The following is a 14,638-nucleotide window of genomic DNA, read 5'->3' on the forward strand; positions in this document are numbered from 1 at the left end:
GAGTCGAGCCTCTGTCCTTCCGTCATGGTTCCACGCATACTGTGACCCAGGTCAGGCGTTCAGCAGCCAGCCTGTTTCGCACGAAATGTTTATAAGGCCTCTTGCCACCTCTACATCTTGACCCGTTAGTGGTAGCATGCCGAGAATGTCATCGCTTTTGTCACGCACCAAGTTCAACAGCGCGTTAACTTGGTCATCATCGCTTTCATTTAGTCCCAATGACTATCATTTTGCTGAACCATCTTATCCTTTGCAGCAGGGCTCCTTAAAATGTAAGCTAGAGTGTGCGGAGAGGAGGAGGGCTTGGGGGATACTGCAACTCAGAGAGTACCAAGTTTTTACGGAATGGAAAAAAGAATGCAGATTTAAAGGAAAACTACAATTGAGCTGTGTTGCTGATAACAAGATTAGGAAATGCATGTTTTTTTTTGCTTTCTGGTAAAGAAAAACAAAACACCATGAAAAGAAATCTGAAAGCGATAAAACAAAGATAAGGAAGACTTAAAGAGAAGGCAGACTTTTCTAAAACAGATACAAACACCAACTGAAAATCAACTAGTTGTCTGGACTCAATAACACCTGACTGTAAAATCTGTGCTGACGTACAACAACAACAAACCGTGGTTTACACCAAACCTCAGGATGCTGCGCAAAGCCAAGGAGCAGGCCTACACGAGTGGGGACCGGGACCTGTTCAGGCAGGCCAAGAACACACTGAACCGAGAGATCAGGAAAGCCAAGAGGTGCTATGGGGAGAGCCTGGAGAGACACCTCTCTGCCCATCCTGATCCCTCAACACTGTGGAAAGGCCTGCAGAGCATCACGGGCTTCAAGAAACCAACCCCACGTCCTGTGGAGAACCCAAGGCTTGCGAACCAGCTAAACAGGTTTTACTGCAGGTTTGAACGGTCCACCCACACAACAGGACCTCCTGCATCACAATCGACATACACACCTCCCCCCACAACCCCCCTGTTCACACCTCCATCGTCGTTACCCTCACTATCCTCAGTAATGCTATTCCCTCCACAGACACCTCCAATTTCCTGGGATCCACAATCTCTCGGAACCTGAAATGGACCGGCCACATAGACTCTGTCCAGCAGAGGCTGTACGTTTTGAGACAGCTCAGGAAGTTCAACCTGCCACAGGAGATGCTGAAGACCTTCTACACTGCCATCATCCAGTCAATCCTCTGCGCCTCCATCACTGTCTGTTTGGATCGGCCACCAAACAAGACAAGCACAGACTGCAACAGACAATCAGGACCGCGGAAAAGATAATCGGGACCAACCTCCCATCTATCCAAGACATGTACCTGTCCGGGACCAGGAAACGAGCAAGCAACATCTCTACAGAGCCTTCTCACCCAGGTCACAGTCTGTTCGAACTACTCACCTCCGGACGGCGTTACAGAGCGCTGTACGTCAAAACCAGCAGAGACAGCTTCTTTCCTCAGAGCTGTCGCTCTGATCAACTCACACCACTCATAGAGTCTCAGAGACATCACTGGGCAATAATATCCTGTTCTTGCCACTCAATGTTGTTAGTCACCTGAATGTTGTTAGCCACTTAAATGTTGTACAAAGGAGTCAAAGTTCTTGTTTGGCATGCACAAACTTGGCAAATAAATTCTGATTATGAAAGTGTCATTATTTCCGTGTTGTCACTTGAAAAGATAGAAAATAAAATATTAACAAAAATCGAATGGCTGGAGTGACTTTTGTGAGATAGTCCATGTCCAAGAGCTGGCTTTCTTTTAGGGGGAATGTCTGTTAATCATTATCTGATAACAATCTGAATATGAGCTATGCAAACAAACGTGACTCCCTTGTTGGAGCTGCATCTGCTGCCACAGCCAAAGCCAGCCTATAGTACAATAGAACCTCTGACTTCGACCATAATTCGTTCCAGAAAACTGGAATCCGATTCAATTCTTCTCATAAGAAATAATGGAAAATGAATTATTCCGTTCTGATGTAGCAACAATGGACCCTTTTGCGTAATAATTTGTGATTTTTGTGACGTCTAATACACTTAAAAAGGTTGTAGGCCCTGTTGTGGGGCACCGTTTTGCTGGGCGGAGGGATATGTGACCAGACACACAGTCACTGGGGAGAAGAGTGGTGTGTTGATTACATATCCGTCCGCCAGGCAAATAGTGCTGCGCAATTGACACGAACAGGAGACAGAAGGAGATCAAGACGGCCATTACTGGAGAAAGGAAGCTTTTTTTTCTTTGCATTGTGGGCTTTCTCCATAATTTTGGCACATGTGGAGCAAGATTTGGACCCAGAAGCAGACATGACACAAATTTGAAAAGTAAAAGTTCAACTTCAAAGTATCAACAGAGAGCAGGGCTGGACACAGAAGACATGAAAGAAAACTAGACGTTCTCCCTGGAAGAAAGCTTGAGAGACTGACAACTCGTCACAGTTAACCGAGCATATACAAATGATGTGAGGCATCAGGCCTGACAGAATAAAGGTGTTCTATGTCACCTTTATTTTAGTTTAGTTTAGTTTATTGTTTAGCACATATTATTATAACAAATAACAGTGCAGGGAGGGAGACGAAGCCTAGGGCTTGTAAGGAGCTCCACTCCTGTATAATCAAAGTGCACAACAAACAAAGTGCTGTGACATCAAATATTATTCAAGTGTTTAAGAAAGAAAAAAAATAATAATAATATATATATATATATATATAAATGAATAAACATCAATGAATAAACACAAGCATAACTAGCTAAATATTAAATCGTCATATTTATATATGCATATATACGAAAGTGAACGTATACATACATAAACAAATACACTATACAAAATGAGAAACAAGAGAAACAAAATTTGACACTTTAGTGATGTTGAAACAATCAAAAAACACCAGGTAAGAAAATAGCTGAGCGGAAGCAGAAGAACTGCAAACAGAAAATAACAAAACAAGGAAGAATCAGGGTATAAATAGTGGTTTAAGTTGATGTTCTTAGTATGGATCAGCTGAGTGCGGTGGAGTAATTTTGGACTGGTAGGATCATGAGTGGAGAAGGTGGTGTTTCAGGTGCTTTCTAAAAGCAACCTGTGAAGATATGGATCGAATATGGATTGGTAGCTCATTCCAGAGTGAGGGCCCTCTAAAATGGATATTGTATTGATGGCGTGATGTTCGACAGGACGGTGGGTGGAGATTGTCCCCCTGTCTTGTAGGATAAGAATGTAATTCCGATACAAATGCGAAGAAATTATGAAAAGTGGCTGGAAGACAGTGTTTCCTGTATATATATTTATGGGTGAGTAGACAGGTTTGATGAATATTTACTTTATCAATTGGCAGTAATGAATAGTTTCTAAACAATGGTGCCGATGGTTCATATCTATTTGAAAAAGAGATCATTTTTAGGAACTTCTTTTGTATGATGAGTAATTTGCTGAGGTATGTTGGATATGTAGCTGCCCAGACTATGTTGCAGTAATTGAGTAAAGGAAAGAGGAAACTATAATACAGAGTGAGATGAGCAGACGGATGGACCAAGGGACAAACTTTTCGTAAGATACCTAGCGTTTTCATGGATCTTTTGCAAACCAAATCAATGTGTTCAGACCAGTTTAAGTGTTTATCTACCATAACTCCTAGGAATTTAGTGCTAGTAACTTGATGGATTTCGTTATTATTTATGTAAATTTTGGCCTGTTCTTTGGGGTAAGATTTATTTATATTGCAGAAGATCATGAAGTTACATTTGTTTATATTGAGTGACAACTTATTTATTTTGAACCATTTTGTAACAGCGTGCAACTCAGTATTCACACGTGCAATGAGGAAATTAAAATCCTCGTGGGTGGCAATGAGATTGGTATCATCCGCAAATAACAAAGGAAGAAAATTTGAACAAGACATGGAAAAATCATTTATGTACACCAAAAATAATAGAGGACCCAATATTGAGCCCTGCGGGACCCCAAATAGTATTTTAGATCTGTTGGAAGAACAACCATTTATATATACATATTGTTCTCTGTTGGCGAGATAGTTTGTGAACCATTTCAGGGCAGAATCGTTCACTCCATATCTCTCTAGCTTAGCGATGAGGATCTTATGGTCGACAGTATCAAATGCTTTGCTTAAATCTAGAAAGACACCAAGAGCGAATTTCTTATTGTCAAGAGCCGTTGAGATGTGGTTGGCAAGCTGAAGCAGTGCATGCTCAGTAGAAAACTTTTTGCGGAAACCGTATTGATGTTTATAGAGAATATTGTTTGTTTCTAGGTGCTTTGCCAATCTTGAGTAAACCAGTTTTTCTAGAATCTTGGAGAAGCAAGGAAGTACGGATATAGGTCGATAATTACCATATTCATTAGTCTCACCAGCTTTGAAGATAGGAATGACTTTAGCAATTTTTAATTCTTGGGGTACAATGCCAAATTTTAAAGATAAGGAGAAAATGTGTGTTAGTGGAATTATTATTGAATGAATAATTTTCTTAATAAGTATGCTTCTGATCTCATCATGGCCAGGGGCCGAGTTTTTCAAGCTCATGACGATGTTGTAGACTTCCTCAACACTAGGAGGGTCAAGAATGGAGAGTGAAGGAAACTGCCCTTTAATAAGGCAACAGGGGCTTGTATCAGAGGTTGAGAAGCTAGATGCCAAGGTAGCGCCAACATTTACAAAGAAATCATTGAAACCATTAGAAATATCTATTGGGTTTGAATGAGCTCTATTCTTCCCCAGCATCTCATTTGGGGTCGATGTTTTTGATTTCTTGCGATGTAATAAATGGTTGATAAGATTCCACGTTGTTTTGATGTCACCGGAGGCTTGTGTAAATTTATCAGCATAGTAAGTTTGTTTGGTTTTCCTTAGTAAAGCTGTAAATCTGTTTTTATATTTCTTGTATGTTTCTATATTTATAGGGATGGGATTTGCAATAGATTTTCTATATAGTTTATTTTTTTTACGTGAAGATTTTTTTAGTTCATCCGTTATCCATGGTTTCCCCTTAGAGTTATTTTTACGACTAGAAGTTAAAGGAAAGGAGAACTCTAATGCATTTGTGAGTATTGTTAGAAGGGAGTGATAGGCTTTGTTGACATCATGCAACAGGATAACCTCATCCCATGACACAGAGCTGATGATAGATATAAAAGATACCATGTTTTTCTCAGTAAATTTGCGGAATTTCATTTGATCTCCAATATGATCTTTGATTTCAGGACTACTATCATTGTGGATGAGATGGAAGACAGGTAGATGGTCGGATACATCACAGATCAAAAGGCCAGATGTTATCTTGTAGTCTAGAGAATTAAATAGGATATTGTCTATGAGAGTGGCCGTTGAGCTTGTGATCCTGGAGGGTTTGTTGATAAGAGGGAAAAAGTTTCTGGAATATAATGTATTAAGGAAGTCTGCTGTATGTGACTGCTTAGATTCAAGCAAATTAATATTATAGTCACCAAGTAAGACACATAATTTGTTTTCTTTGTTTATAATTTCTAGAGTAGAGTCGAGGGCTTCATTGAAGGTGATTTTATCAGAGTCTGGTGGTCTATATATACATCCAATTATCACATTTTTGTTGTTTATAAGTGAGCAAGAGGAGAGTTCTATAAACACAGATTCTACTACAGTCATGTCAAAATTGACACTTAAATCCTTTCTGGGAGAGAAATTTAAGTTATCAATCACATACAGTGAGACTCCTCCACCTTGCTTGTTTGGTCTACAGGAATGTATAGGAGTGTAGTGAGAGAGAGGATAGCTAGATGTATTATCAACCATCCAAGTTTCAGTAAGAGCTATTACTGAAAAAGAATGTGTTAAGGTTGATAAATAGGTTTTTAGACCATCATAATTTTTAGAGATACTCCGTACATTGAAGTGGACAGTGGAGAATACATTTGTTTGGCAGTGGCCAGGAGGAGTATTGCACAGTTTGTTAAACATATCTTCAGAAAAATATTCACATGACATTTCAACAGATTTTAAGGGAGTGTAATTTGTATCTGGGTTAAGGAAGGACTCATAGATACCAGCATTAGCATTCTCTAGGTCAAATGAATTAAATAGTAAAGAGTCAAGATTCGGTGGGACAGAAATTCCTGCATTTGTGAGAATGTCACTGGATGGCATGAAAAGTGTAGGGGAACTGTCTACCTGAGATGGATGTCCTCCCTGCCAGTCTCTGTTTGCCTTGTTGTACTTCGCTGTAATCCATTATTTTCGTCCGGAGGGTCCATAGGTACCAGTTAATGGTCATTAGTTCAGCCATTGTAAATGTTTGGTTCCCCCACCACCAGGCCACATTTCTTCAGTTCCTCCAGTTCACTCACAACGAGAGTTTTGACATCTTCTGGTGTTGCTCCGTTTGTTTTAATCCATATTTTACAGTTCCTGACCCACGTTGCGAGAATCTTGTTTTCCTTCTTCAGTTTGCGTGCGTTCCAGGCTATCTCAGCATTCTTCTTAGTGAGGTGCTCATTTAGGTAAACACCCGTTCCTTGTAGCTTCCTCCCTTGCTTCAAAAGATCCACTTTATGTTTCCTATTTGCGAACCGAATGATAATTTTCGGAGGATCCAGTGGTCGTTTTCGGTTTCTTGGGAGTGTGTGACAAGCGGCAATGTTTCCTTTCTGGAGTTCCATGTGCTTACTCTCGAAAAACTGTTATTCTGTCAAGCAAGGAAACATCATAAAATATTAACAAACCAGGCCTTTATGACAAAATAAAGCTTACAAAACCCTGTATGAAGGTAACCGCCCCCACGGCTCCACCTCTGAAAACTACGCCCATTGTTGCTTAAATAGGCAATTACAACGCATCTGCGTCCTTCTTCGGCACTGCAACGTGTCCTATTCATTAGACCTCATTGACGCAAGCTTATAATTGTACTAAAACTCGTTTGGGCTGTCAGCAAAATGCCTTTGACGTTTGAGCTGTGTCCTGGTAGGATGATCGGAGGGGATCATCCATGTTTTGTTATTGCTGAAATTGGACAAAATCATCAAGGAGACATTGAGATAGCCAAGAAAATGATCAAAATGGCAAAGGTAATGAGTGACCATTTGTTTCATTTTACCATGCACTCTTCACTATTGTTTGCAACAAGTAAGATTAGAATTTATTATATTACAAATGTATGTGTGTGTGTGTGTGTGTACTGTATATCAGAGTCAGAGTCAGCTTTATTGTCAATTCCTTCATGCTAAGACACACAAAGAACTTATATAAAATATACTTAGTATGTATAGTATGTATACTGTGTGTGTGTGTGCGTGCGTGCGTGCGTGTGTGTGTGCGCGCGTGTCTCATCCATTCCAAATGTACTTACAGGACTGTGGTGCTGACTGCGCCAAGTTCCAGAAAAGTGAGCTGGAGCACAAGTTTAACAAACGTGCATTAGAGCGTCCTTACAAGACCAAAAACTCATGGGGAGATACCTATGGGGAACACAAACGCCACCTGGAGTTTAGCCATGAGCAGTACAGAGAGCTGCAGAAGTATGCAAAGGAAGTGGGGATCTTCTTCACTGCTTCGGGGATGGATGAGGTACTGTATCACTTGATTTATTTGCAGGGTTTACTCTTGGAACAAATATGAAGTTTCACGTTAACCATTGAACATTTTAGATGGCGGTAGAGTTTCTCCATGAGATTAACGTACCTTTCATCAAAGTGGCCTCAGGAGACACCAACAATTTTCCTTATCTGGAAATGGTCGCCAAGAAAGGTGATACATATAGTATAGTTTTGATTGTTTCTATAACTGTGATGTGATAGTAGTAGTATTGGGATAGGGTCATATAAGACTCACTGAAGGCACAGCTGCCAAAAACCTGCCCTGAGAATGACATTACAAAGTTGAACAAAGTTGAACAAAGTTGCGTGTGTGTGTGTCAGGACGTCCCATGGTGGTGTCCACTGGAATGCAGTCCATGGAGACGATACGTCGAGCGTACAAGACAGTGAAGGATCATAACCACAACTTTGCCATCCTACAGTGTACCAGCACCTACCCTCTTGAGCCTCAAGATGTCAACCTCAGAGTGATCGCAGTAAATATAACCAAAAGGACCAAAATCCAATTGAATAATGTCAACAGAGAAGCATGACTTATTGTCAAACCACTTGTCATTAATAGAAATACCAGAAAGAATTTCCTGATATTCCAATTGGGTATTCCGGCCACGAGTCTGGAATCATTGTTTCAGTGGCGGCTGTTGCCATGGGGGCAAAGGTTGTAGAGCGTCACGTCACACTGGACAAGACTTGGAGGGGAAGTGACCACGCAGGTTCTCTGGAGCCCTCTGAACTGGCTGAGATGATTCGGTCCATCCGATTGGTGGAGCTCGCACTGGGAACTGGAATCAAGACGAGGTTACCCTGCGAGGAGCCGTTTCACAGAAAGGTGAGATATTGGGGGGGGGGTAGTACTGCCGTCAGGATAAGGAAGTAATGTCTCCTACATTAATAAATGATCTTAGATAATGTCCAGAGAGCAACATCCCTTAAATCAACAACAAAAATGGCTCCGTCCCTACAGTCTTTTTACTTCATGATTATTAGGCTGTTAAGAGAATATTGTGTCTCGTCTCAAAAAGTCAATTATTATGATTTACACCTTTTGCCCAGCTGGGGAAGTCTGTGGTGGCCAAGGTGAAGATCCCCAAAGGAACTGTCCTCAGTCCAGATATGTTGGCAGTGAAGGTGGCAGAGCCCATGGGCGTAGCGGCTGAGGACATCTTCCAGCTGGTTGGCAAAACTGTCACTAAGGATGTCGGTGAAGATGAGAGCATCACACCCGAGGTGGTGGACGGCCTTTAGATATTTTCCAAAATATCTCTCATCGTTTTGGGAGGGGATTTCTCCCACAACGTAGCAAGTTGTTACCGTATAATCATTGTTCAGAAGTCAGCAGCTTGTATGAAATGTTACAAATTGTGAATGGAATGTACAAATTTGCTTCAACTAAATACTATTACCGTATTTTCCGAATTAAAAGTCGCTCCAGTATAAATAAGTATAAATTGCACCAGCCATAAAATGCATAATAAAGAAGAAAAAAACACATAAGTTGCACCGTAGAATAAATCGCATTTTTTGGGGACATTTATTTGATAAAATCCAACACCAAGAATAGACATGTCACCTTGAAAGGCAATTTAACATAAAAATAGAATAAGCAACAACAGGCTGAAGATACGGAATGCTAACATTACATAAACAAGGAACAGAACGTTATCGCTATATTCGTGCCCAGCTGACGTGAAGCATAGTTTTAACTGCAAGGGGATGGGCTTCACCAAGTGTTGATATTTTCAGACAAGAGGGAGACATCTCTTCAAATAATGAAGAAGCCTTTCCTTATACTATGTGTTTTCCACAAAGAACACAAAGACCTGCTAAACTAGACTGGAACATGTATTCCTGTATATCCAACATGGCCCATAGCCTACTCTAGCAAACTGTGAGGAAAAAAAGGGGCTTCTTATTTGCTTTATGTATTGTATATTCCTAAAACATGCATATCCATGCTAATTGTCCTTGGGTGTGAATGTGAATGTCTATATGTACTTTGGCGACCATTCCAGGGTGTACCCTGCCTCTTGCCCAAGGACTGTTTGGATAAAATCTAGCTTGCTGTGACCAGAATGGAGAAGAAAAAAAAAAATCTGTACTATTATTGCTTACTGCGAGAATTATCAGTTGTCACTCTTGTGACTTTATATTAGTAATGTCTGACGGGTTGCATTATGTGCAAAGGGGGCTGTGACCTGATATAATAGACGCATCGCATTTCAGCCTTTGTGCACCGTTGTGGGAGTAAATTTGCTTGGCAACCACCTGCCTCTCGGGTGAGACCTGCTTTTTGCGGTCGTGATAGAATAGACCCAACGGATTTCAGCCTTTGTGCACCGTTGTGGGAGTACATTTGCATGGCAAACACCACCTGCCTCTCGGGTGAGACGTGCTTTTTGCGGTCGGATATCAAGGTTTTTTTTTATAACCAAATTGGCAGACGCAGTAGATTACGTATTACTGTTTCCATATGTAAATATCATATGGCAGGGGTGGCCAACCAGTCAGAGACCAAGAGCCACATTTTTTACTGTGTCATCGCAAAGAGCCACATCATACACATGAGCACACATGAACACCCCCCCACACACACGCGCACGCACGCACACACACACACACACACACACACACACACACACACACACACACACACACACACACACACACACACACACACACCTCTGCTCAGCCAAATTTATTGTGTGACATTATGTCACGCACCAACATGACAAATTGACTCCTACAGTACTAAAACCACAGACCAAAGACCACATTTTCAACAATGAACATTGTGTGCATTGTCTCACACAGACAAACTCTCAGTTCAACAAATTCCACAAACAAAAACAATAAGTTTTTTCACTGACTATGTGTGGCGGGACAGACCATTCGTTTTAGTTTGTCGTTTTCAGGAGACAAGATTTCAATAACGTCACTGAGGCATATTTTAACGAACTCCACTTCATTGTATGGCTTTTTAGCCCGTGCAATGTTCCAAGCCAGTTGAAACAATGCAAGTGTGACAGTCTCTGAGTGCTTCGTAATTTTTTTGAAAAACTACCTATTTTTTTGCCTGACTTTTCAAAGTCTCCAAACTTGTGCTTGCGAAATTCAGTCCCTTTTGCAAAGTCCTTATCGATATTGGCATGAAGTGAGCTGAAGTGGCGCTGACCATTTGAAGCTTTTAAATGCGCCAATGACGTCCGACATATCAGGCAGAATGGCTTGCCATAGCGTTCAACAAAAAACAACTTTACGCTTTTCTGGACCTAATGGGTCCCCGTAGTCACAGTCGCCATTCATTAAAAAGCCAGCAAAACCAATCGCTCTGTTTGTCCCTCCTCCTTTGCGGGATCTCACCTCACGCGCATGCGCGTTCGACCAAAATACCATATTGAACTCAAGCGAAGCAAATACGCACGAAAAATAAACACAAATGTTGATATGAACGTAAAAGAGCCGCATGAAACCAGCCAAAGAGCCGCATGCGGCTCGCGAGCCGCGGGTTGGTCACCGCTGTCATATGGTATTGCCTGCTGCCACACAATTTTACTAACAAAATCCAAAGAATAGCTTTTAAAATGAAAGAGTTTTTAACAACCAATTTCTAACTGCTGATACGAAAAAATGATAAATATTAATGGAAGTTTATGGGAAGAGTTGCGTGCACGTGGTAAACACCAAATCTCTTCTGCACCGGCATGATGCATTGAATCACCATCACAAGTAGCTGTATTAGATTTAAAAAAAAAACTTACACTAAAGAAAATAAATATCACATTGTATAACAATACGTGTCTAATTATCGAGGGGGGGGGAAATGAAAAGTCGTGCGCCGTACGCCACTTCCGGGAAATGCGTCACTATTTTCCGGGTCGGCGTTCCTGAGTACATGAGAAGACCAACTTCCCCGAGCAATTTCATTCATCTTTAGTTTAGTGTTTGCTTTTCTTTTCTCTCCCGTCAACATGCCTTTAAAGTTTGAACTTTGCCCCGGTAGGATGATCGGAGCCAATTACCCGTGCTTCATTATTGCTGAAATAGGGCAAAACCATCAGGGGGACATCGAGCTTGCTAAGAAAATGATCAAAATGGCAAAGGTAAAAACTGTTACTCGGATATGCGACCAAAAACGCTTTTTGTGTTGAACCCCATATGGGCTTGGACAAGGGTTAATTTGTATAAAAAAACGAACCTCAAGTTAAAGAAGTAATTCCAAAATGGTCTCATTTCTAAAGCTCCCAGTCTGCTAACAGTTTGCTTGTGACGTTTTATTTGTCTTGTGTCAATAACACACCTTATCACGGTCTCCTCCCTTCCATGCACACATTGTATACATATTTGTGCTAATACTTGTTGATGTTACGCCTTGATTCACGTCATTCTCAAAATGCAGCTCGGCCTAACTTTAATGCCCTTTAACAGGACTGTGGTGCTGATTGTGCCAAGTTCCAAAAAAGTGAGCTGGAGCACAAGTTTAACAAACGTGCATTAGATCGTCCATACAAGGCCAAACACTCGTGGGGGGATACCTATGGAGAACACAAACGCCACCTGGAGTTCAACCATGAGCAGTACAAGGAACTGCAGAAGTATGCAAAGGAAGTGGGGATCTTCTTCACTGCTTCAGGGATGGATGAGGTAGGGCACTCAATGTATCTGCCGGCTTTATGAACAATTGAGTATATAATACATAGATTCCATCTTAACTCTGCACCTTTTAGATGGCGGTAGAATTCCTTCACGAGCTAAATGTGCCTTTCTTTAAAGTGGGCTCAGGAGACACCAACAACTTCCCTTACCTCGAGAAGACTGCCAAGAAAGGTGGGAAAACCCAAATTGAGAGTTAATTCAGTAAACAGTTCCAAAGTCCAACATATCCTCAACTAGTTAGTGTTCATGAAAATGTATTTGGTCAGTTGCATAATTTATTTGTGCACGTTTTTTTGGAATTAGGAACAATATTAGCAGCTGAAAATTGTAGTTTCGGCTGAAGCTTGAATGTCACAGTTGGGCGTCTTATGTCCCTGAACGTGGACACACACGCCACAACACTTTGGCACAATCACATGTCAGCACTGCAAGGCTCTAATTGGGATTAAGATATTGTATATAATGTCATGGAATCATTTTACCGCACAAATCTTCACTCTATAATCTGACTGACTGTTTAAGAACATTTGGAAGCTGCTGCTGTTTTAGTTAGCAACATTGTCAAATATTCTCAGAAGTCAACTCTTAAATGTCCAGGTGTGAACAAGTAATTATACTTGTTGTCTTTTTCTGAAGGTATAGAGACGGCATGCATTTGATAGGTAATTTATTTTACCGGTAGACAGTGATCCCCAACCATAGTGCTACGATTAGTGTTCTTCTCGGAAAATTCTGCACTTACATTTCAAATCATGTCATTGTTTTATCTATGCAAGGGGAAATGACTTTGCTTTCATTTGTGTCAGGGCGTCCCATGGTTGTGTCCAGTGGGATGCAGTCTATAGAGACGATGCGGCGGGTGTACAAAACAGTGAAGGAGCACAATGAAAATTTTGCCATCCTGCAGTGTACCAGTGCCTACCCCCTTGAGCCTGAGGATGTCAACCTCAGAGTGATCACAGTAAATAGAACACAAATGACTATAAGCTGATGAAATGATATGGTACAAGCAGGACTTATTGTCAAACCACTTGTCGTCGTCAACAGGAATACCAGAAAGAATTCCCTGATATTCCAATTGGGTATTCCGGCCACGAGTCTGGAATCAGTATTTCAGTGGCGGCTGTTGCTCTGGGAGCAAAGATTGTAGAGCGTCACATTACACTGGACAAGACCTGGAAAGGAAGTGACCACGCGGCATCTCTGGTGGCTTCCGAGCTGGCTGAGCTGGTTCGTTCCATCCGACTGGTGGAGAGGGCACTGGGAAGTGGGCTCAAGAAGATGCTACCTTGTGAGAAGCCGTGTCACGACAAGGTGCCGTTTCACCACTCTGCTCGATGAGATTAAAATCATCTTATTGCAATTGCTGGGCGTATAATATAAACTCTACTCCGGGTAGTCGTTTTGAGACATTTTATTAAGAAAAATTGTCCAAATCTTCTTGTTTCTGGCTCTCAAATGTAATCTCTAATGTCTCTAGTCCTTCCTGAAAGATGACTGATTTGCCTTCTGTGTTTGAGCAAAATAAGACATTTGCAAATATCTGCTTTTTCTTGGGTGATTTTGCTTAACTGTTGTTTAGTTATTTTTAATCACTAAATAACACCAAATAAACAAAGTAACCAGTTAATAACAATAATCAAGGAAAAATCTTTCTGATACTTACCCTGCAGATAAAATTGTATCTGATTTCTTGATTCTGATTCTGATAACATTGCATTTGTAAAAAAGATGGCGATGACATGCCTTTTTTTTTTTTTTTTATCCAGCTGGGAAAGTCAGTTGTGGCCAAGGTGAAGATCACCAAAGGAACCGTCATCAGTCTAGACATGTTGACGGTGAAGGTGGCAGAGCCCATGGGCGTAGTGGCTGAGGACATCTTCCAGCTGGTTGGCAAAGCTGTCACTGAGGATGTCGGCAAAGACGAGAGCGTCACACCGGAGGTGGTGGACAGCTATGGGAAGAAAGCCAAGTGCTGTGGATAGACGTTGTGAGTAGACATTTAAGATGGGGAGAGAAGCACTTAAATGGTGAGGACCCAAATCATGTGGGCATAAAATGGTGGGTAATTTGCTTTAAGATCATTTTTGTAATCAGGATGAGGAGTTAATTGTCCTCTGAGGTGGCACAAACCCGGGTTGGGTCCTTTCCTAGGGACAGTTAGACTGAAGAAATAGCAATCAACAACTGTGATTAGAAGCCAGTGTTGCAAACTGTGGCGAATGCTGCTCATTATCCTCAACAAGATGCACTAAATAGTCACAGGTTACATTTCCATTTTGTATCATCCAATCGTTTTGTGCCTAATAAAGAAGATATACGCATACCAGAAGTCATTGTATTTTTTTTTTTTTTAGCTACCAAGATCAATCCTTCCTTCCCTCCCACCCTAAAACAATCTTCAC

General features: G+C 41.2%; 2 protein-coding genes across 2 annotated transcripts; both read left to right on the top strand.

Annotated features, from left to right (window-relative positions):
* Positions 1-6,812: 6,812 nt before the first annotated feature.
* Positions 6,813-8,951, top strand: LOC119127031 (sialic acid synthase-like). Its single transcript, XM_037258702.1, has 6 exons — positions 6,813-7,052; positions 7,336-7,551; positions 7,632-7,731; positions 7,902-8,056; positions 8,143-8,409; positions 8,634-8,951. The coding sequence occupies exons 1-6, from the start codon at positions 6,921-6,923 to the stop codon at positions 8,823-8,825; spliced, it is 1,062 nt and encodes a 353-aa protein (XP_037114597.1). The 5' UTR covers positions 6,813-6,920; the 3' UTR covers positions 8,826-8,951.
* Positions 8,952-11,437: 2,486 nt separating this feature from the next.
* LOC119122682 (sialic acid synthase-like) lies at positions 11,438-14,559 on the top strand. The gene is made up of 6 exons (XM_037251153.1): positions 11,438-11,680; positions 12,006-12,221; positions 12,305-12,404; positions 13,040-13,194; positions 13,281-13,547; positions 14,003-14,559. Exons 1-6 carry the CDS (start codon positions 11,549-11,551, stop codon positions 14,216-14,218), a joined length of 1,086 nt encoding a protein of 361 aa, XP_037107048.1. The 5' UTR covers positions 11,438-11,548; the 3' UTR covers positions 14,219-14,559.
* Positions 14,560-14,638: the final 79 nt, after the last annotated feature.

Source organism: Syngnathus acus, chromosome 1, assembly GCF_901709675.1.
Source record: "Syngnathus acus chromosome 1, fSynAcu1.2, whole genome shotgun sequence".
Taxonomy (NCBI): domain Eukaryota; kingdom Metazoa; phylum Chordata; class Actinopteri; order Syngnathiformes; family Syngnathidae; genus Syngnathus; species Syngnathus acus.

What these genes read in the sequence shown, in the direction of transcription:
- LOC119127031 (XM_037258702.1), top strand. Translation starts at nt 6,921, where the DNA reads ATGCCTTTGACGTTTGAGCTGTGTCCTGGTAGGATGATCGGAGGGGAT. An exon ending in AAATGATCAAAATGGCAAAG is followed by an intron (nt 7,053 to 7,335) that starts GTAATGAGTGAC and finishes ATGTACTTACAG; the next exon opens with GACTGTGGTGCTGACTGCGC. An exon ending in TCAACCTCAGAGTGATCGCA is followed by an intron (nt 8,057 to 8,142) that starts GTAAATATAACC and finishes TGTCATTAATAG; the next exon opens with AAATACCAGAAAGAATTTCC.
- LOC119122682 (XM_037251153.1), top strand. Translation starts at nt 11,549, where the DNA reads ATGCCTTTAAAGTTTGAACTTTGCCCCGGTAGGATGATCGGAGCCAAT. An exon ending in CTGCTTCAGGGATGGATGAG is followed by an intron (nt 12,222 to 12,304) that starts GTAGGGCACTCA and finishes TGCACCTTTTAG; the next exon opens with ATGGCGGTAGAATTCCTTCA. An exon ending in AGAAGCCGTGTCACGACAAG is followed by an intron (nt 13,548 to 14,002) that starts GTGCCGTTTCAC and finishes TTTTTTATCCAG; the next exon opens with CTGGGAAAGTCAGTTGTGGC.